The sequence below is a fragment of the Haemaphysalis longicornis genome, unplaced genomic scaffold (assembly GCF_048455015.1).
Source record: "Haemaphysalis longicornis isolate Haplotype H1 unplaced genomic scaffold, Haemaphysalis longicornis Haplotype H1 scaffold_9, whole genome shotgun sequence".
In the NCBI taxonomy this organism is placed as follows: domain Eukaryota; kingdom Metazoa; phylum Arthropoda; class Arachnida; order Ixodida; family Ixodidae; genus Haemaphysalis; species Haemaphysalis longicornis.
The window spans coordinates 7,497,721-7,520,974 of record NW_027526460.1 but is presented as its reverse complement, the minus strand read 5'-3'; the positions used below and the strand labels follow the sequence as shown (position 1 = coordinate 7,520,974).

General features: G+C 45.9%; 1 protein-coding gene and 1 non-coding gene across 3 annotated transcripts; both read right to left on the bottom strand.

Annotated features, from left to right (window-relative positions):
* Positions 1-5,594: 5,594 nt before the first annotated feature.
* On the bottom strand, positions 5,595-23,122 carry LOC144151399 (popeye domain-containing protein 3-like). Of its 2 annotated transcripts, none has more exons than XR_013318866.1 (8): positions 22,866-23,122; positions 21,726-21,954; positions 19,027-19,208; positions 17,210-17,340; positions 12,550-12,658; positions 8,387-8,520; positions 7,078-7,219; positions 5,595-6,213 (listed from the first exon to the last, which is right to left on the bottom strand). XR_013318866.1 is itself a non-coding variant. In XM_077682440.1 (8 exons), the coding sequence occupies exons 1-8, from the start codon at positions 22,887-22,889 to the stop codon at positions 6,128-6,130; spliced, it is 1,056 nt and encodes a 351-aa protein (XP_077538566.1). In that variant the 5' UTR covers positions 22,890-23,115; the 3' UTR covers positions 5,595-6,127. The 2 variants fall into 2 exon arrangements, 1 of the variants encoding a protein (XP_077538566.1); XM_077682440.1 differs by having other exon boundaries at positions 8,368-8,520; positions 22,866-23,115.
* Positions 22,150-22,222, bottom strand: Trnat-cgu (transfer RNA threonine (anticodon CGU)). Its single transcript has one exon. It is a non-coding gene; the product is annotated as a tRNA-Thr (tRNA).
* Positions 23,123-23,254: the final 132 nt, after the last annotated feature.

The following is a 23,254-nucleotide window of genomic DNA, read 5'->3' as shown; positions in this document are numbered from 1 at the left end:
ATGTAGTTCTTTATGTTGCCAGCGTTCCACCTAGTATCCAACTCCAGCTGAAAACGGCGCTCACCTAGTATCCAACTCCAGCTGAAAACGGCGCTCAACAGCATACGCAGACAAATGTTTCAATAGTTGTTTCCAGCCTTCTTATATTGAAATATCGCTGGTAAATTACGATGGCCACTTGAAGAAAATAAGCTAGTGGGTCGGCGCAAGCATTTTGTTTTGTTTTAGGTGTCAAAAATACGGGATCATAGAGGTTAGAAAAGTTGCATGAATGGGACGAATCTCGATAAACCGCGCTGGTGCGCACCTGGGCTCACTGATGCGCCTATTTAGACTCGATAAACCGCATCAGTGCGCACCATGGTGCGCGCCAACAAGCGAAGCATGGTTCAATCCCATGATGCATCGCGGCCAGAGAGCGCATCAAGCACGGCGCAGTAGCCTCACCTAGCGGCGCAGCAGGCACCGTCGAGCCAGGCCACACTGTGGCCACACCACACGATAGTAGAATACTCAACAGTATCCTCCAATTATTCCGCGAGTAGCAAACACGCTATGCAGGAACTCTAATTAATAACCCACATCAATTTAATCATACAACGCACATCTTGCAAGAGAGCAGTGTCTTGATTTGTAAAGCAACTGTTTTCAAAATCGTTTGAAGAACACCTGGCGCATCTCTGCACAGTTTTCAACACCGTTGCATCATCCAGGTACACCAGGATGCCCATCATCCTTCGGAAAATGGCTGGAGTGGCAAAGAGTAGCACCCTAACTGTCTGGAGTAATAATTTTTACAATCCTGTTTGTCAACCTCAATCTGCCAATATCCACAGCGTAAATCAACATAAGAGAAATACCAAGCATGGCACATACGATCCAACAAGTAATTGATGCATAGCAAAATTTAGTGACTTTGTTAAGCTTCTTGTAGTCTACATGGGAGTGATATGTGCAGTCAATTCTTATCGACGAAAACCACAGGTGACGCTCATGGGCTTCGACAGCTGTATAACATCATCCTGGGGCGCTTCCTTCACCTGGCGATGAATAGCGATCCATTCTGTAGCTAGAACTCCGTAAGGGCATTGGTGTATTGGCCACTAGTTATTAGTCGTTGGTGATGCGATGCTTAGTGGTAGTTGCTGGCTGCACCTTCAATGACACAGCAAAGCAGTCGCTGAAGGAGTCAGTATAACGTGTAAAAGCTGCTGGTGTTGTGACATGGTTAGGTGGAAGTTCACGTCTGCTGTGATGACTTTTGCAGATTCTGATAGCATCACTCAGTTGCTTATAGCTTCCGGCCATTGCAGACGCCTAAATAGGCATCTGCCATCTTGTGTGGTACAGTCAAACCCGGTTATAGCAAACTGCAATATGCGCCATGATTAGTTTGATATATCCAATAGTTCGATATAGTCAAACCCGCCTATAACGAGTTTATCGTTACGAGCTCGCAATACGTGTGAATCTCATTCCCGCATGCAGAAACGAGCAAAATAAAGTATCTCATTACCATACACAAAACAACTGATTTATTGCAAATAATAAAGATACTTTCCGCCGTAACCCCTTAACTGCCTACTTAAAAAAAAAAGCGGTGATTTTTGTTTTCCCTTTCGTTTTGGCAGCGTCAACTAGTACAGCAATTCTTTACTCGAGACATTGTTTGCACCAGTTCGAGTCCGTGTCATACAATATCGAAAAAATATATTGGCGGAGGACATCGACTGCCGAAAGCACTTCATTAAGCATGGGACGGCTTTCACTCGCAACATCCTTTGCGCCTCCTCATGCTTTTCATCAGCATTACGACGGTGCTGCTGACGGTGACCGCATCCGAGGGGCTTACAGTGACGGCAACGTCGTCGTCGACACTCAGGAAGTCTTGGAAGGACACTCCTTTCGGCACAGCATCGGGAAGGTTGGCGAGCTGCCGTCTTGGTCCGGACTCACTGACTGGGCGGGTTCCGTCGTGAGTTAAGCGCGTCGGAAACAGTTATGGAAAGTGCCGGGCGTCATTTCCCTCCATACGAGGCGCAATGTATCAGTCACGGACGTTGCTTAGTGGTCGCGGCCAATCAACATCTCAATCGCCGCACCGAAACCATGCATTTTGGCGGCCATTCTAGCACGCCGAGTTCGATATATCAGATGTAAAGTTCGTTATAAGGAATATGTTTCACGTGTATTTCCGTAACTGATTTATCTTTTTTCGATATATAGCATAATTCGCTCTATCTGGGTTCATTATAGATGGGTTTGAGTGTAAATGCTGGTGTTCTCAACTCAAATTCTTAACGAGTATTTCTGTTCTTCTATAACTAACGTCAACGAGGCCACGAGCAACACAGAGCTGTTCAACAATTCGACTGTTTCGAACATGCTGGCTCAGGGTTTTAACATTACCCTCTTGTCACAAGTGCGTAACGCTTGCCAGGTCTGGAGAATGTCCTCATTCACTGCCCGTGGCAATGAAAATGTAACCAAAAGCTCTCGCAAGTCAATCACCGCATCGTATTCCCAGAGGAAATCCAGCCAGAGAATTAATTGCTTCAAGTACTCACACAGCGCAACATAAAGGGGAAAGGGGGGGGGGGGGGGAAGTAACACCCCATATTCCAAGCCTGGTGGCACACATGCCAATCAGTGCAACCATGTGGCCACCTGCTGTATGGATTTGCGGTCCATTCCACTGCATCGTAACTTTTTGTAGCCTGGAGGCGAAAAGCGAAAACGCCTGCGTGTTCATTTCAGCGCACATTAAAGATCCCCAGATGGTCAAAATTAATCCCAAGCCCTTCATCACGGCATGCCTCATCATCTGTGTAGCTTTGGCGCGTAAAACCCCACAATGAATGAATCAATCAACTTTTTGTAGCTGTGCAGCAAGTGATTCATTCGTGACGAAATAATCAGCACCTGTGTCCACACGGGTAGCAACTGGCAAATAACATATAGATGAAAAGGGGAATTTCAGTGGAGAGTATTTTACCTTCTTCAAAATACCTAAGATGTTTGGATTTAATTTGGTTGCAGATGTGGTCATGTCGATGGAGGTTCTTGAGTGCAGTATGCGGTGGCCTCACGTTCTGGAGGTGGCTGGTCTTAGTTTCCCTGATGGAGGCTCTGGGATCTGTTGCCGGTTGGTGATGACAATGTTTAAACTCGATGCCCCCCCGGTATGTCTACCGCAGCCAACATGGACGCTGAAGAAATCTCCTGCTGAGCAGAGGCCGCATGCCAGCTTGCACGGCAGTGAATTTGAACCCAGCAAGCAAGCGATGTACAGTGATCCGTCCGACACAGATATGTCGCACACCCGCCAGGAGCAGAAGTCTGGGTGTGGAGTCCTGTTCACCAACAAGGTCACTTTGACAAGATAAAGTGCCGCTACTTTAGCCCCTACAAAGTTCTCTGTTCGACAGGTGATCTGAACTGTGAAGATCGTCCCAGAGGAGCTGTGCACTCCCCTCACTCGACAATACAGTCTGAAGTTGTTCATGTCACAAGGATGAAACCTTCCTACGCCCACTGAAATCTCCTGTAGACCTTCTTGGTGCTTTGTAGCTGCCTGTGCTATTTCTTTCATCACTCTTTGATGTACAGTGTTTCTTCAATTTCAGCAGTGTTTTTCGACAAACCAAGGCTGTGCCTTTCCCAGGAGGGGGTAATTTCAGGTGGTCAATCTCAGCCAGGGTATGTGCCAGAGACCCGAGTGAAAGGCAGGATCCGTCAGGCGTTGTTCCACTGTTTTGGATTCTGCTGGTTTCTTCTTCCACCATGCAGCATTGTCCAGCTTCTGCTCTTACCTTTCATTGTAATCGTGATAATATGCTGAGGTTCCTGCACGTATAGTTTCACGTGCTGCATAAAACTATACCAAACTTTTAGGTAAATAAAAAATTCCTCAGGGCACTTAATACGTCCGAATATACTTGCGTGCTTTAAAGGTGAAAGCCTGGCGATGCTACCAACTTGTTTACAACTACATCATACATGCATCTCTGTCTCCACTTTTTTTTACAGCGAAGCTGTTAGCCTCTCGTGGGTCAGAAAATTTCGTGTCGTAAACAAAAAACCCAGGCAGGATCCAGCAGTTCTCACCCAAGACGCCAAGCGCACGCATCAGGCTAGGCAGGACCAGTGTTTGCCGCCAGAGAAGCCCAGCGCAATCTTTCTTTGCAATCATACATGCGGCATAGAGATCAGTATTCATTAAAATACCCACAAAACAAGCATCGAAACCGCACGACAGATGATAAGGCGACTGTGAACAATGGGACCCCCCTATGCGTTCCTGCTAAAGACTAGGTTTGCAGCTGCTCGCCAAAAGGGGGGTTGACGTCATTCGAGGGCGCGTGCATGCATCAGGCTCTGCCGCCAGAGAAACCGAGCGCTAGTGACTAGCCAGTCGAGACGACGAGGAACATTTCATAGCCTCACACATCAGCATGTGTAGTGGTTTACAAAAGTTTCGCTGGACATCCACTTTTGCAGAGCCGGATGGCGGCCATTTTTGTATTTGTCTTTTGGTCTAAATCACTTCGATGTCCTTCTTTTCTGTTGCATTGTGTACGCACCTGTTCCTTTGCTTTCGTTTCTTCATCTTGCGGCACCAATTACTACCTCATCAAGCAAACTGGCACAGGCCACAGCTTCCCTAGAATCAGGGTTCTGCGGAGCCGGTGCGCACCTGTTCTAGTCATGTGCTATCTCGTTCAGGTGTCACTCGGCACGCTTTATTCTACAATTCTATCGCTTAGGCGGAGTGATGTCGTGCATGAGCATGAGAACTTTTACATTTTCAGTTGATGGTTTTGGGAATTTTGTGAAGTGGACACATTGCGCCTCAAAGCTCCCACTCCCTGGCCAATCCCAAAAATGTGTATGTGCTCCGAAGAAAGGAACAACAAGAATGACAGCTACTTTTGTTTTATGGTGGGAGATATAGCACAGTTTGCAGAGCACCGGGCTGCTTCTTTGCAGACCTGAGTTCACATCCCGTATCATGCATCACTTAATCACTCTTAACAAAAACAACGCCGCTTTTTGGCAAAATGGGGCACTTAAAACTAAAGTGACACACGGCTCATCATCATCATCATCATCAACAACAGCAGCCTATTTGGGTCCACTGCAGTACGAAGGCCTACCCCACTGACCTCCACCCATTTCTGTTACCAACCCAAATCACGGCTCCATCGTGCAGGATGAATTTGGAAACTTGCAAGGGGACCCAGGCAGTGATAGAGATGCAGAGGGCAGAGCCCCATACGCAGCCTCAAAGTGTCGCTATGCGAGTTCGACTGGGCAGCAAGGTGCCATGCAATTACTATGGGCCTATGAACACAGTGCAAGGCCATCTCTGACAACGAAACAAGTGAAAAATAAGGTCACAGATAACTTTCAGATAAAATAAAGGGTCTTCTGAATGGCTCCTTACAACTGGCAAGTACGTTGGTAGGGTTTCTGCATGAGCTGCAGAGTTTCTATGCAATGAAATTTCAATATAACAACGTAAAGTTCTGCTTTTTACAAATTTGTTACATCGAAAATATCTGAAAGCCTCCCCTCAAAACGAAGACTAAAAGTGGCATTGTTCAATTTATATTTATTAAAGCACAAGAACACAACAGTAATGTGACTAGACTTGAAAAAGCAATCAAAAAGTTGTACTAGTTATCACGTGTGCAGCTTGGGAAGCAACACTAGATATTCGGAGACACAAATGTCTGGAAGCATACAACTACAACATTATAATTACAAATGTCACAGTAAAGACATAACCATATCTTCATCACGGAAATTTTTGCACAGTAATTTGCTGTTCTAAGATATAGTGCTGACATATATGCTGAATTAAACTTAGGCAGGAACTGGAATTAACGATTGCTTGGTAATGCAAGCTAAATAAACAATTCTTAGCAATTACACAGGCAAATATCCATATAGACTAAAACCCTTATTCTGATAACTGCCTACATCGAACTGTCTCATCATTCCCTTGCAAATTCTTGCACACTATAATGCAAATTTCGCATACTGAATTACTGATTGTATCCAGCAGTTTTCTGACCACCTTGGCGTCTGCCACGTTCGAGTTCAACTGTGGTCGGAATAAGAGTTATTCTTCCGACGAAGTTTGCCATTTGCGAGACCTCCTCAGCTTCTTCTTCGTTTCTCGCACAAGTGTCTCCTGGCTTGTGTACACTGAAACAAAAAGAGAAAGGGCACTCACATCACATTCGCTTGCAGGTGTAAACTCAGCTTATCTTTTATCTGCCCCCCCCCCCTTCGCCTTTTATCTTTTATCTGCTCTGCCCCTGCTCCCAAGATCACCCGAAATTTTTAGAAACAAATATTTTGCCAACAATAACCCCAGAGACATTCCGTAAATGGTACACCCCATCCCTGCCGCCTCGATGTCCCTTCTGTGCCTCCCTCACACCCACCAATAACCTCCAGCACCTAATTTGGCACTGTCCGAAATTTACGCGTTACAGAAACTTCAACCCTCCTCCAAATGCCTCCTCCTCGTACATCGACCCGCATACACTGGAACCCTCCACGCTGCCTTTATACAATTGCACACTACTCTCTAGAAAGCGGTCTAGTGCGAGCAGTTTAAAGCCGTGAGCCTGCTCTCCTCACCCCACGTGGCCTCTTCCGCCTTCGTAAGGAGCCAACCAGCTTCAACTTGAACTGTCCATGTTCAAGATGTCCCAGGCTATGAACATCCCACCTTCTACTCCCGCTTCCCCCACTTGACCTAACGTCTTCCTGATGTAATAAAGGCTATCTCTCTCTCTCTCTCTCTCTCTCTAAAAAACAAAAAAAACTTTTCACAAATAAGAACATGGACAGCCTGCAGTGCCATAGTTGAGTTTATTTAATGAACTGACAAAAAGCTTGACAAAAAGCTGTAGGAGAAACAGAGCCGTTATACGACATAAAAGCACATCTGCAATACCTTTAACTTGCAAACCACTGCCCCAAGAGTTCAAGTGAACATAAATGAGTTATAAATGAACTGACATCACGCATTTGCTCACTCATACGTTTCTTGCTGCCTACCTTCATTACACTTGTATGCGTTGGTAGGGGAAAATGTCAGAGTGTTCCCTTCACTTGGCGACGGCAGTTGACCACGATACGTCATCGAGCCAGTGACACTGGGAAGACGAATGTCCAGGTGTGAACCTTTTTCTGTGACAATCTGGAAGGAAAATTCTGTGTTGCAGCTTGTTCCCTGTCACGGCTTTTTTTATGAGCAGGCTAAAAAGAAAGTACTATACTCGGGCACAAGTTAAAACGGCAACGGAAGTTGCCGCTGGGCCTCATCATCGCAGCCGTATGTTACTCCACACGGCGCAAGTAGTGCATTACTGGGAATATTTTGAACTTCGCATGAGCCATTTCCTTGGTTTTTTTTTTTACTTAACGCACTTATAAACTACTGCAGCAACAAAAACAAACTATGTGAGAAAAGGCAGACGATATCGCGCATTCATAGCAAAAAAATTTCAAAATGCACGCGCCCACTGACATCCAGGTCCATCGCTTAGGTGGACTGATGTCGTGCATGAGCTGTTGCCATTCTTAACTTGTTCTCAGGTATAGCTTAACTAGAAAGCACCTGAGCTTCACTGATTGAAGTGGAAGATTTGCCCACATTCTTGTGACCAAGACATGACCAACCAGCATAGGGGCATTTAATTGATGGGGTAATTAGAATTATTAGGGTTGATTAGATAATTAGAATGATTTGAGCAAAAACTTCTTTTCCCATTTCAGTTTCTATTCACTCGCAGTATTCCTTAGCTCCACATCTACTGCTACTTCACTGCACAACACTAACGTCATGGGTTACCAAAATTGGGCATTACAGGAAATAAACAACTCCATAATTCAAAATGACACGATTACTACTGATGATGTCACCACTGATCGTGGAGTCCCTGGTGGTTAGGCCCTCAAGTTTGCAGCTAAACATTTATATCACCCCTCTTGCCCATGATGGACATTTCTTCAATCAGTATCCTTGGAATGCCCCTATGGTAGTCTTTTCATGTGCACTATTCTATGGGGCCCCACGACAGACGGTACCACATCAGTGATGGTCTCACAGACAGCGACATCTGCTCTCCCAGCTATTTGGTACATTTCAAAAACTTAACTGACATATAGCTGCTATCGCTGCTCTTGCGACCGTGTGCACCACTAAGTAGGCTACTCTTGCTTGACTTTTATTCCATCTATGGCGAACTGGCAAAAGATTTCGCCATAGGAGCACAGGACAGCTTCGGAGTAAGACAGATGGCTTGCAGGTGCAATGGTGTGCGACAGTGTGAGCGCGAGACGTGCCTTCTCGTTCATAGCATACAGCTTGGAGGTGATGTCCCTGGCTATGAGGAGGGAGAGGACAGTGGCCAGCTGGGTCTCCTTGATCAGCAGGTACTCGAGGTTGGAGCGCTGCCAGAACAGGTACCGGCACGGGGTCACAGCCAGGATGGACACCTGCCAAAGGAAGGGTAGCGCATTCGTCCGACAACTGGCACCAATAATGCTCAATCACCAAGAATAACAGCCCTGACGAGAAAAGTTTTCTAGCCCTTTGCACCCTGACCTGAACAGCATTTGCTGCTTTTTCCCCACAGCTAGCACATATGCAACTACTTCAGCGCGTCATAAGCTACTGGCCATTGTGCAGTTGATGATAGCCCCAACTTGTAATGAATTGTTGTTTTCGTGTGTAGATTTAGTGGTTTCCAACAAGGTTTGATGATGATTGTAGGGTTTAACGCGCCGACGCAACGCAGGCGATGAGGCGCGCCGTAGTGGAGGGCTCCGGATTAATTTTGACCACCTGGGGATCTTTAACGTGCGCCGAAATCTCGTACACACGGGCGTTTTTGCTTTCCAACAAGGTTTGCTCATAAGGAAAGTCTTTTTTTTTATTATTATTAAGCAGACAAGGCAGAACAGACCTATTCATTATTATATTTGCATTTCAGGCTCTGTTCAAGGCCGTAGCATTATTGCGACTCTGTTCTTTTCCAAGAGGCTTGAGAGGGTACTAACGATATGTGCTAAAAGGCCAGGTTTAGCCCCTCTAACAGTGCATGTGTGAAACGTGTGCTCAACCTTCATCTTGCTTTCTAACAAAGCCTTCTCTTTTTTTGCAGAATCCACTAGTAGGTAGAGCTAAATATTTACTCGCATAACGAAGACATTTTTTTACCCCCCCCCCCCCGCAGAAAATCCCAGCACTTTTGGGGTAGAGTTTATTATGTGAGGTAATCATTCCCACATATATTTCCCACTCCAAATTTAACTTTACTGCCCCTTGCACATCACGGTAACCATTTTGCAAAACTATTCTGTGAAATGCAAATAATGTGCAGACTCCACAGCCAGCGATAGGCTGCATATTCGGATGCAGAACCATGCTGACAAAATACAAGTTTGTTTTATTCGAAAGATTTTGTGTGTTATAGTGCTCCCAGCACTTGTCCGGCAACAAACGATGCCATATTCACTGAGAAATTAATCAATTTAGGCTAAAATTTTTATTCTCCTGCCAAATTGTGTGTTTTCGTGACGTCTGCTATAAAGTCACAAGGGCGGGTATTCAAACATACTTTCAGTGCATCATTAGGCTCTGCAGCCTTGCTTGCCGTTGGTCCCCCCAGATGGTGCTACAGTTAAACCTCGATGTAACGAACTTCAATGTAACGAAACCCTCGATGTAACGAACCACGGAATTTTTTGTAACTTCAAGTGTATGCACACCATGTATTTTCACCCTCTGTGTAACGAAGTCCCGTTTGCCGGAATTTCAATGTAACGAAGTTTCATGGAGAACGAGGCACGATATTTAAGTTGGAGAAGTAGATTTTGGGAGACGCAAGCGCCGAAATGGGGTCCCAATAAAACGCGAACGGCGACACGGGTCGCCCAATGCCGCGGATGCAGCCAGCCACGGAGTCTTGCCTACAAACTGCGTGGCGTGCATACACGGCTGGCGCAGTTTCTGTCGGAGCTTAATCGTCTACGGCTTAATCGGCATCAGCGTGAACCGCACGCAGCGTTTTCTCCCTGCAAAAACGCAAAACGCGCCCCGCAAGCCACAGGCGCGCTGACGCAGCCGCGGAGACCACCTGCGCGATGCGGGTAGCTCCAGCGACCGCTTCTAACCTCTCGCTGAAACGCAACTCGAGGGGCATATGAGAGGGGCGTGCGAGAAAAAAAGGTGATAACGTGGGCGAAATTTTCATTGTAAAACGTGACACGCGCCGCTTACGAAAGCGCCCATCAAATATCCTCCGCGGTGGTAAGCCTAAGCCACCGGCGTTGCCGCCGCCGCCGCCGCCGCAAGCCGCCGCTTTGCACTTCGTTCGAGTTCGCTCATGCTTGTTGGGTTTCGTCGTCCCAGCAGGCATTTGTGAATCTTTACGAGCCTTGCACGCGCGTTTTTTTTTTTTTTTTTTTTTTTTTTTTTTTTTTTTTTTTTTTCACACCGGCGTCCGCGATTGCGTGCCGGCGGCGGGAAGTGACTCGCGCTGCGCCACGCTGCGCGCAGCAGTGGGAGGAGCCTGACCAGTTTCGCCAATGGGGAGGCGCGCACCCTATGGCGGGAGCTTCGAAGCGCTCGGGGATGCCGGCTGGCTAGACGATAAGGCCGCCGCGAAGGATGTTTGATGGGCGCTCTCGTAGGCGGCGCGTATGAAGTTTTACAGTGAAAATTTCGCCCACGTTATCCGCTTTTTTTTTTCGCATACCCCTCTCGTTTGCCCCTCGAGTTGCGTTTCAGCGAGCGGTTAGAATCGGTCGCTGGAGCTACCCGCATCGCGCGGGTGGTCTCCGCGGCTGCGTCAGCGCGCCTGTGGCTTCCGGGGCGCGTTTTTTCGGGAAGAAAACGCTCCATGCGGATCACGCTGATGCCCGCGTAGACGATTAAGCACCGATAGAAACAGAAACAGTGCGCCGGCCGTGTATGCGCGCCACGTTTTCTTTTTTTTTTTTTTTTTTTCAGGAAACGCTTCACGGGATGAACACTTCATTATAACCGCGAATTTCAATGTAGCGAAATTTCAATGTAACGAAGTAAATTACGAATTTTACCGACTTCGTTACATCGAGGTTTAACTGTATACCATACTGAGCCATGGACTGTTGTCCGCCGTTGCTTTGTTTTTGACCGTATTTGCACCTGACTTGTTTTTTTTTACGGTAGAAAGTAATCGTTTCGTGAAACATGTGGTATACTCAGCAAACAGGGTCATGTAAGACAACGTCACTTATACCAATCGGCCAGCGTTGTGTAAGAAAACTCCTAAGCGGCGGACTGCTGTAAACTAAAACAAGCATCAAGCGCGCGGTACCAACAGCAGTGTGCATCGGCACTTCTATGTTTACGTGTATTTTCCTAGCTTTCACTGTTTACCCCACCGTTCTTACTGCTGTAAAATGAATATGCATAACATTTAAGCGTGAATAGCTTGTTCGGCAAGCTGCCAAGTTCGACCTGCCTAATTTGCATTTGCTTTTGCCGGCCTCAGCCAATCGCACACCTGGGCATATGACGCCATAGGTTCTGTTGCGGGAAATGAGTTAGTAGGTTGCATGGCCATTTCCTTCTTTTCTAATTATATAGTTTATTTGAGTGAGGTGTGCGTTAAAAGTGGTGTTAGTATGATTCTAAAAAGGCAATCTTTTGAATGAACCAAACTTATATTTTGTCTGCACAGTCCCTTTAAAGAAAACGTCAGAGCCATAAACTTTATCACATCACGACTTTTGCCATGTAGTGGAAGCTGGTTAAAAATGAGGAACTGAATTTTAAATTACACCTGAAGGCTTCCTATATGTGGAGTTATGCTGCAGCGAGTGTGCTCTGCTATCAGCACTCAAGGTCAAAAAATGCTGGCACGATGGTGCGTTGAAGGGGATCAGATAACAGGTCTTGCCTGAACGAGGTGATTACAAAAAGATGCGGTGGCGGGAAACCGTAAATGCTGCTTTTAGGCGCATTTTTACAACCCAAAATACGGAACGCATTCATTACACGAGTGCGCTCACTAAGCAGATGAATACAGTAAGATGTTTGATGCAACAGGTAATGTAAATTGCCTTTCTCCTGTATAAAATGTCAGTTCCAAGTTGCAACATATTAAAAAAAAGGGAATTCATGAATGGACATTCTTCTTTGAAAAGCAACTTGATTATTAAAGGTTTAAGGGATGCAAAGCCTGCCTTTTTTTATAGCTCTTACAACCTCTGAAGCTTGGGTAATGTAGCACACATTAAGGTATAAAGCTAGCTGATCAGTCATCAGCTGAGCAGCGAATCATGATGTCACAGACAAGCAGAGCAAGCAACATTGCAACCATGATTACCGTGCACAGAGTCTGTAAATTCTGTTGCTTTGCATCCAAGCATGGCAGGTAAGCTCACAGGCAATGTAGTCTTAACAAGTGTGCACCCTATAAAAAAATTAATTACTGAATGGCAGGTAATAGACAGCCCCAGTGCCCCCCCAATCACCTTAAATTTGTCATCAACCCCGGGCCTTGTAGATTCAAATTCCGGAGAGTCCAGGAACTGACGTGGGTGTATGTAGTGCAAGAAGTGATGATCCGTCAGAACACTGACTCTGAAACACAGGGACAAAGAAAAATGTACCACGGTGTCTCTGCATCATCTCCAATGACACAATGTGCCCGTATGTGCAAGGCACTAAATGTTGTTCAGCTTGAACTTCAAAAATGGAATGATTCATGTTTCATTGCAAAAAGCTGAAAACTTTTTCAAGCCCTATGGCACAGTGCATTCAGTCACAAACATGCTCACCCCGAATATCAAACATTTATCCACTAGAAACACCTCAGGTAATCGCGTGATTACAGCAAACTACCGTCCTATTTCCCTAACAAGCACCCCATCCAAATTGTTGGTACAATCATAGTGTCAAGCCTAATGACTCATCTGGAATCCATCCACTTTTTCTATCATCACCAACATGGCTTCCGGAAATTATTGTCACGTGAAACTCAACTGGAAGAATTCACACGATATACTACACTTTATGGTTGAAAATATTCAAACTGATGCCATATTTTTAGATTTTCGTAAAGCATCCGACCGTGTCCCTCATAACCAATTAATCTCTAAACCGCATAACCTTGGAATCCCTCTAAACATAATTTTCTGGGTAGAAAACTTTTTAACAAACCGAAAGCAGTACACAAGCGCTAATACCTATGACTCGCCTCTCCCTGATGTCAGTCTTATACTCCCTTATGTGTAATCCAGCCGATAAACTGCTCTTCAATGTGATCTACAACTGATTTCAACCTAATTTCACTCGTCATTAAACGTCACAAAATATAAAGCAACATCATTCACCCGCAAAATTAGCACAGCACATTACGCCTACAGCATTGACTCAGTTCCAATGAGCCCTACATCATCATATAAACACCTCAGAGGGCATACTATGTCATCGTCACTATCATAGACAACTCATACACAAAATATCTGTTTGGAAGCCGCATGCGCACTAAGATACTTGCGTGACAACTTGAAATTAGCTTCACTAGACATTAAAATGCTACTTACCAAACTTTTGTGCCACCTAAACTCAAGCATGCTTGTTCAATTTGGCACCCCTCACAAACATACCTTGCTAACAATTTAAAAAAAATCCATAAACCGCACCGCCCGTTTTATTTTTTCCCACTACTCTAACGATATCAACGTCACCGCACTAAAAGAATCATCAAGCCTACCATCACTTGAATCTCGCTGTATCGCTTCTCAACTGTGCCTCATCCACGCTTTTTCTATCACCCATAGTCATGGCATGTCCTGTTGCAACCCTCACACAGAACTCCATCCTGCATAAACCACAGCCACCCCATAGCACCAATAAATGGCCGCACTGCTGCAATGAACAACTTTTTTTCCCCCCAACGCCGTAACACCGGGGTAAACCCCACCCGTCAACATTGTCACGTGCAATCACCGCAAACTTTTCGATATAAACTAAAAAATCATATAATCTGACCAAATGCAATTGACCTATGCATTTTAGATTATGTTATAAGCCCTGTTTTTTGCCACCAGTGTTCTTGCTATGTTCGTTCATACCGCTTTTTATTTAGTTTCCTTTTTTTTTCTGCTGTTTGTGTTTCGTTGCGTCTTAGATCATATTTTGTTTGCCCCCCCCCCCTTATGTAATGCCTTGAGGTCTTTAATTAAGGGGATACTGAAATGATCTGTGAAATGATCTGTAAACATTGCGGGATTACTTGAACAAATTGTAGTCTGAAGTTCCTTGACCATGTTTCGACCTTCATTGAGAATAAAAATCAATTTGAAAGTGCTGTCCTCCTCTCTGCATCCTCCTTGCCGATTTCCTATGATGTTTCATATGACGCTCAATCGAGCAGGCTTCGCTTGACTGCGCCACTGCGTGGCTTGCCGACCCTTCGACACAGTCAGTCGGCCGGCCACTGGCGGGTGGTTGCAATTGGTTCACTCAGTTGAAACTAAGCCATGACACAATTTGTGCCTGAAAGAATGTGCCTTTAGTTTGTTAGCTCAGTAAAGTCTATGAAGTCAAAGTACACAGGTCCACAGAAGTGCACATATGACGCTTCGCTGACTGGTACGCTAGTCAATGCTGGTACGCTGGTGCGCTAATCCAAGGCCAATTAAAGGTGGAATTAGAGTCAGCAAAATTAATATAGGTACTAAAGAATTAAAATCAGCCAAAATTCTCACTGTAAAGGGTAAAATCAAGGTACGGGAAGCGCTTTTTGCACTGGCTGAACTAACACAGCAGCCAGCAGCCCAACCACACATTTGAGGTCGCTTTTCCTGCCTAAAGAAATGCAGCCGTTAGAAATAAAATATTCGTGAGAATTTCGTGGACGCTTACTGCACAAGCGTTATTCAAGAAATAGTCATCTAAGCTTCTGGGAATGCTGAAACTAAAAAAAAAAAAAAAAATAGTGGGATATACGATATATTACTTCGTATTTCTTTCCTCGTCAGTGCTGTGGCTATGGCCAAGTGGTCTGAAGCACTGGGTGCAGTGTGCTGCAATTATCAAGTTCGAATCCCTGATAGGACCTCTATTATTTGTTGAATTCTTTATAGGTGGTATTCGTTGAAAAGTTTAGCTGTCAATTTCTTCACTTGGCAACACTGGAAACAGACATGGCCAATGCAGCACAGACATGGCAAGACTTGGGCCACTGTGCCCGCACGCCGAAGAAAAAAAAACACTGGCGTGCGTCGCCTGCCCCGTTTCAAACCGATTCTCAACGGTGGTGTCAACAGAGATGTTAGGTATTAATCGCACTCACATTGGACTCGAGGCAATACTTCGCGTTCAGTGAGGTAGAGTTTGTAACGAGCACGGACAAGTACAGCTATCCCGTGGAGCTTGACATAACGAGTGACAGCGCACTCACACGGTTGCCTGCATGCGCGCATCGCCAGTGAATACAAGCAATACTTAGGTAACGTTATCTTACTGAATTCACCATTTTGCGCCGCAACGTTCACTGCACCACGAGCAAGTTGGCAGACTGCGTGCAGACTGACGCTGACACGTAGGCGAGTTTCTGTTGGCGTAGTGTTGACATAAGCAGCGACTTCTTGTGGGCACAGTGCCGAACCAGCCGACTCTTGGCCTGGTGCGAACACGCTTCTTACAACACAGGGACGAGCCAGGCAAGCTTTATAGGCGGGGGCAAAGTACCTCGCAGTTGAGCGTTTCTGATGACGCGAAGGTGGTTTGCATACGCTTCGGCTAGTGAAGATTACGATCCTAAGTGCTGCTGACAGGCTTATCTGACGCATCCTACATGGCAGAAGCGTGGTATGCCGATTCCAGAGATATAGAGAATGCCCAACCAACGATAACATCGGATGCCAAGCATGTTGTTGCACAGAACTGAAACAGAAACTGGTTTGAATTCCAATTTTGGACGCCGTCCAATCACATCGCAACTCGAATACGCATCACTCTGCTAGTTGTTGTGGCCACCGCAAATGTCGCATGATATTGTTTATTCTTTCAAGCTTTATAAGTTCAATACTGCTTTATTGACTGGATGAACAATGAAACGTGTGTTTATTTCAGCCAGCCTATTCAGTTTAGTGTCCCTTTAAGGCGGAGCAAATGAAATGAACTGAACTAAAAACAAATGTCCAGTGGCAAAAAAAAAAAAAGAGAGAAAAAACTGGCATGATAGAATTTTAACCTTCACGCTGACACAACTGGTCATATCTATAGGGATTTTTACTTTTTACTTCAAATAATTAGTGCATCGTGTCTGCTAGTTAATCCCACTTCAAGTGCACTTTTGCTGTTTGAGGTTTTTTGAACAATAAAAAAAATGTGGTCAGATGATACCACACTCGCGAGCTGAAGTTTGCTTGGCCATCATGCACGAACTTGTTTCACCAAGAGAAACGTACTTTAACATTGGCTTTGCTGCATGACGCCAAAGCAACACAGGGAAGCCAAACAAACAAACAAAAAGAAAACGATCATATAAAAAGAAAAATATATAGTCAGTGCAGTGCATCTGCCAGCGATAGCATAATGGAGCTGAAACTTGGTGCCTTACTAACAACTGGAAAGCAAACTTAAATCGGCTGAATGGGCCATGGAACAAATAATAATAGGAGTAACACTTAGGGACAGGAAACGAGCTTCCTGGATCAGGGAACAACTCGAGTAGATGATATCATAGTTCAAGTAAAGAAAAAAAAAAGGACTTGGGCTGTAGTGAGACGAACCAACAACTGGTGGACAATTAGTGTAACAGACAATCAGGATACCAAGAGATTGGTCCAGAAGAAGGGGAAGGCCAATAACACGATGGAGGGATGAAATAGGGAAATTCGGTGGCCAACAGTGGACTCGAGCAGTGCAGGACAGGAGTGGTTGGGGGCCAACGGGAGAGGCCTTCGCCCTGCAGTGGACCTGAGTAGGCTGTTGATGATGACAATGGGCAACAAATTGGTTCTGTGGCAAAATTGAGAACTATTTCTTTTGCCCACACGCAAATGATACGCACACAAACCAACCCAGGGAGTATATCAGACTGTGAATGACTATAGTCACTAAGTTTGCCTTCTAGTCTTCTCGTGAGAAAACAGTCGTGCATGCAGAATCACCACTCACTTTCCTGCAATTAACAGGCCCAAGCGATCTGTCTTTGTCAGGTTCTGCATGGCATAGGCTTCTCCAGCATGGAGGTTGCATATCTGTGCATACTCGAGGCTCACCAATTTCTTGAACAGCAGACGAGGAACCTGAAGGGAGGAAAAGGAAGAAAGTTAGACAAGTACACTAAGGGCTGCATGACCTTTTTCTTGAAGCGAGAGATCGCACCTTTCAGAACACTCATGCCTTTTGTTATACGGCAACACAGGAGTTGTTTACAAAGAAGTAATTAAGCCTGGCATTTTTCGCTTTTGTTTCTGTTCCATCGTTCTGTGAAACAAAAGAGCATGCCACACATCATGAAGAGGGACCGCCTACAAAGTCATTCGAGCAAGGTGGTGCGGCCACCTCGCAGAGGGGGTAGACAGAAACCCTTATGATTTTTCAGCATGCCAGTACTTTTATACTCTTGATCCTAGTAGTCGTTTATAGATAGGCACCGATAGTAAAAAGATAGTGCTGGCTCTCTCATTTGTGCACGACAATGCAAAATGGGTGACTGAAATTACTTACCCCCTGGCTAATAATAATGTTTAGGCGCTGAAGTTCGCGCCTTTTAAAGTCATACACATAGCAGAAGTTTCCGCATCATTCTTTTTAAATTTAAATGTCCCTACCTTCTGCTTGTTTCATTAAAAAGTTTACCAAGCTCCTTCAGTCCTGTTTCACCATTCACAAACATTGCGACTATGCAGATGATAGTGTGGGAAGGTGTACAGGGCAGCAATATTACATAGTTTCACACTTATGACATTCCCTGCATTATTAAGCGACATCTGTTGCCATGGGTAGTAAGTATATTTGTGTTCACTGCACTGTAATCTACCGATATGGAACAACCTGTTCTTACACTTGAGTGGCCCTTTAACAAGAAAGAATGAAGTGTACAGAGAAGACTGCTTCCCCACTCAGCAAACATTATGGGACTCCCAAATCCTGATGTTTCTGGTAGCAGAAACAGTTTTGGATCTGGAAGAGGGTGCCAGGAGTGATCGTCATAAGGTGTCCATACAGAAACTGAAGTGTAGTGGTCAATCCGGCAAAAGTAATGGTGCATAGCTAAAGGGCTGATGAACGGGAGGAGGAGAAGGAGGTGTGGTGGGTGGCCATGTTGAGAGATTTTCACCACCTGAAATTTCCCCTAGAATTCAATATGGTTCCCTTCAGCAACCGGTGAAGCTATTTTAACTGCCATTCGCTGTCGTGTGCCTCAACGCAATGGGGGTGCCTTCACAGGTCTCATCTGGCACAATCACTTCTGTGCAGCAGCTGCAATGACGACAAGTCCGTTGAACATTACCTGCTGGCCCATCGACATCTTTCTAGGCTCTGATATCAGTTCCCTGAGATGCCGCTCTGCATTCTGGGGATTGCTTCATCTGTGCCAGCTCTTTTTTCATTAGGGGCTCCCAAGATGGGGCTCTGCCGCCAGGATGTTTGCTCCGACTTTCTGAGCTTCATACAAAATTCTAATTATTTCCTCCATTATTGGTTGCATTTACTCCCAGGACTTATGAAATTCTTTTTGTAAGCTTCCCAGTTCTTTCTTCCTCTCTATCTTGCCTTGTTGCATAATTGGAAATGCCGCGCTATACCTGGCAATCCGGTAGATAAGGCTCTGGACGAAGAGCTGGACACGTTCATATCCCAAGTATTTTGTGTACGCTTACAATTGTTGCTTGGATGTTTCTGACAACATCATGACTTGGTCATGGTACATGGCATCTCTGAGTGCAGATATACTCAGGCTTTGATCAGCTCTGGACCCTCCTTACCTGCAAAGGTTGGAACATGAGCACATAGATATCTTCCAGCTCACGAGCAAATTTGACCTGCCTCATGGTGTACAAGAGGAACATGGTCTGCACCATGTTGAGTATCATGAAGCTAAAGCTCCAGGAGAACATGTCTGGAGCACAGATCACGTTCCATGCCCAAGTTGAATTGAGCAGGAAGCCTGAAGAAGAAGAAAGGGAGGCAGAGGGGGGAGAGAAAGAGAGAAGGGGCACAGCAGAGATATGTTGACCACGCAAGGGCATAGAGTGAACACTTGAAGTGCGGCAGGAAAAGAGTGGCCCATGCAACCACCTGCATGCCTGTAAGTGTTTACTGGCCTTTTTAATTCTGGAAACACAAGAGCAGTTGCCAAAGAATTTCACTGTGACTTTTTTTTCCGGTTCAATCCACATGGTTATGAATGCATACACGAGTCTGTGGTTAACAGCTTATAGAGAGGAAGACGATAACAAAACCTTAAAATGCTAGATCTAAGCACATATTCCTAAGATATGCTCGTGAAAAGTTGTGTCTCCCCTCAGGTAAGCAACAGGTTGGGATACCATTACTGAATTCCTGAATAATACAACGCAGAGGCATTGTATTATGTAGGGCATGAAGATGGGGATGAGCAACACATGATGGAGGTTGAAACAAATAAAAGAACAAAGCAAAAATGGTGATGAAGACGTGGGCAAGTCCTCCACTGTCCCAGTTCAGTGATGATCGGGAGAATAGGACCCACGTATAGGAAAACCAGACCGTGTGTAGTCGGTTGTAGCATGTGCCCAGTACAGGTGATGCTGATGGTTCTCACATCGACTGGAACAATAGGCAAAGTAGCCCAGTGCAGCAAGGACAGATGTGCAGTGCAGAGGCACACACAGGTGGCCAGTGCTATGGTGCGAGCCCTGGTGCCCAGGCGGTACAGATGGCAACGACTGGCACAGCAGCACGGGCAGTGTCAGTGGGCGAGTTAGCTGTTCTTGGCCAATGCACCCAGAACTTCCGTAAGCCGAGCTGCCCGTCACGTTCCTCCTCGTCCTCTCCTCTTGGCACGTGTCTTTTCTCCCGCGGCACATAACCGCGTGCGGGTGGTTTCTTTTTTTTTTTTTTCCCATTCGCCTTCTACCGCTACTTCTAGACGCACGTTTCCTAGTAGTAGCTCATCACATTACCCACGACGACAGCACTGCTTCCTGTGCCTTGCAAGACCGAAACAAGTCATCCGTAGACCTGACTGGTGGCGACAGGCATGGTTCCAGTTAAACTTCCAGTCTGGAGCTCACACTCTTCACGTACTGAACGCCTGGGAGCCAGTTTGCCTTTGCTGCCGCCGTTCATTTGAGGTCATAACGGCGCTTTGCAAAAGTGCCCCTGCTGCTGCACCGGCTCCTCGCCATCTACACTGCCTGGTCACCAGGGCTCGTGCCGTAGCGCCGGCCATTCGTGTACGCCACTGCACCGCACATCTGTTCTTGCTACGGCGGGGTTGCCTATTGTTCCAGTACACGTGGAAACCATCGATGGCGCCCATGACCGAGGTATAACGGACTACTTGCCACAAGCTACAGCGGGCTACACATGTGAGCATGTTCTGGCTTTCCCTCATGTGTGTCCTATATCTCATGATTCTGACCGTACTGGAACAGCGGAGGACTTGCCCACACTTTCGCTGCCATTTCTGTTTAGTTCTTTTATTTCTTTCAACCTCCATCCTGTGTTCATTATTCCCATTTCCCCACTCTACATAGTACAACACCCCTACGTTCCACCTTTGTCCGTGGCTCTGTATTCATTGCCCTCAAGTGCAAGTCTTGTGGTTCAACAACCGAACCCTGATATCCTTACAAATGTCCATTACTAGAAGCAACCTGATAATCCCATCCGCCATTCCACTGGGGATTGAATGCTACTGCCTCTCACTTGAAGCATAAATATGTTTTTCACAGCCCCCTCCATTCGAGAGGAGTGGGCAGGAATGCCGCAGTGTCCCACCCTTATGAGTGGATCTACTCCTCGTACTTCACTTCATGCTAGTGTGGAGCAAGATTAACACTTTCATCATTATCACCTCCATCATCATCATCATCAGCCTGTTTGCGTCCACTGCAGGGCGAAGGCATCCCCCGAGGATTTCCAGCCCCTTCTGTCGTGAGTTTGCAGAGTCCATTCTTGCCCGAAATTTCCTCAGTTGGTCAACCCTTAGTTGGCCAACCTTTATTGAGAAGCAATACCAAGATCGCCTCACTTTGCTTAATTTGATTGAATGACACTGTACGAAACGTCTGCCTTGCCTTTTCTCATACCTGTGATATGTGGGAAGTTATGCTATTTCTTATGACAAGCACGTAGTTAACCAGGTTAACGAGGAATGAAGCGCTATGTGCTTTTCCGTGCTGACATCTAGCCCTGTGCAGTCACGGCACTCTGAAGAATGTGTATGCATGCCCATCTTTCCATTAGAAAAATACACTTCTTTACAGGAGTGTGGTTTTTGAGGCGAGTTGGCCATCCATTTGTGAAAAAAGCACTGGGAGGGATGAAGGGCAGAGCAAAGGAGCCAGTGTCCCCTCCATTTGCTTTGCCCTTCGTCCCTCCCAGCGCTTTTTGCACAAACGGACTTCTTTACAAATAAGACAGTTGAACCAACAGCATGTAATAAATCGGCAGCATGGGAACTGCTCGAACGACAGACCTAAAATGAGAAGGGCATGAAGAAACAGGGTCCCATATCGTCCATTTGGAGCCAGGTAAGATATACAGAAACAGGTGTTGGCCAGCTGGAACAGAACATGTTGGGGCTGTTTCCAGACGTCACAGGTGGTGTCTCCGAAAATCCCGGGGATGGAAATGTTTCGAATGGTGTATGCCTGGAAACTTGCATTGGCGATCATGCTGGTCTTTGGGAGTACGCTACGCGTAACCTGCAAAGGGAGGTGCAGCTGACACATACATGTGCACTGAATTGAGGTACGAGAATGTGCCCACATTGGCGAACCGCCCACAAGCGCTTTCGTTTCTCAGCGTTGTGTGCCAGCCGCCGTGATGTGTCTGTCATCACTACAAACACAAAACGGCAATCATAATGTAAATTAGGAAAAAAACTACAGCGAACGCGAAGCCACCAGTGAGGTTCGAACTCACGACCCCTGGTTTACGAGACCAGTGCTCTAACCACTGAGCTATGGTGGCCACCAGAATTCCCTCTTGTAAACATGGAATAAATAGCTGAGCTGTGTTTTTTACCATCTTGCACACTTTTTTAATGCAGTTCAGTGGTTTTGTGCTGAACTTGCTGCAACGAAACCGGCCCGCCCTTAAGTACAGTACGAGTGCTTTTGGTTCAGCCGCCATACCGTCAACGTGAACAGGTTTGCGTACGACGCTAAAAAGAAACAAAAAATGGCGCGCGAAATAGCCATTTCATCCGTTTTTGTAACTCCGAAAGACCTTGTCGTCAGCTTTCACAACAAACACAACTTGGAATGACACTGTGATAGCTGACCTGTGCAGCACTGAGCAATCGCTCCAAGGTGAAAATCGATATTGCAGCTGTCACGCTGCAGACTAATTAAGCGTACCGCCCTCCTGTAACCGCGCAGCGTGTGTTCTCACCATGTTACGTGGGCACGCAAGATGTTTTTACGCACGCCATAAACGCTAGGGCTTTAATCGGGATCGCTACAAGCAGAAACCACAATTTGAAACCGCAAAAAAAAAAAAAAAAAAAAAGTCAGGCCGAAAGGCACGCGCGTCAGCTAAACACAACATGATCGTGGTTGAAAAAACGACCTGGCGTGCGGCCGCCAGTATGCGAATACGTAATGGTACGAACCTCGTCAGTGATGAATCCATGCATTGAGAGGAAATGCTGATTCCATCATCCATTTCATGTACCGTTATCCGAGAGCACCAAACGAAACATACGTTTCCACATGGTGACACCGCAGCAATGAACTGTGGTGTCCAGTCTACCTTTGCTCTGTCTGAACGTTGTTTGCAACAATTTACGCTGAAAATACCATGTATTTTTTTCGTTCCGGTTAGAATACAGGTGCATTCTCAGCGTTCAGCGCTCTGAACCCCGCTATCAACGACGCTAAATCTGTCCCACAGCTAGCGCCTAAAGGGCTTAGTGGCGGGAACATTGCACGGATACAAAATCAAGCCTATGCGGAGGGACTACTCTTTTCCCGATTATACCTGTACATACTTTCGTACAGA

Bases quoted from the DNA above. Each gene is read 5' to 3' on its own strand.
- LOC144151399 (XM_077682440.1), bottom strand. From the start codon at position 22,889: ATGCATGGATTCATCACTGACGAG. The intron at 19,209-21,725 runs GTCTGTCGTTCG...CTTCTTCTTCAG, and splicing joins TCATGCCCTTCTCATTTTAG to GCTTCCTGCTCAATTCAACT. The intron at 12,659-17,209 runs GTGAGTGGTGAT...CCTGTGTTTCAG, and splicing joins GGCCTGTTAATTGCAGGAAA to AGTCAGTGTTCTGACGGATC.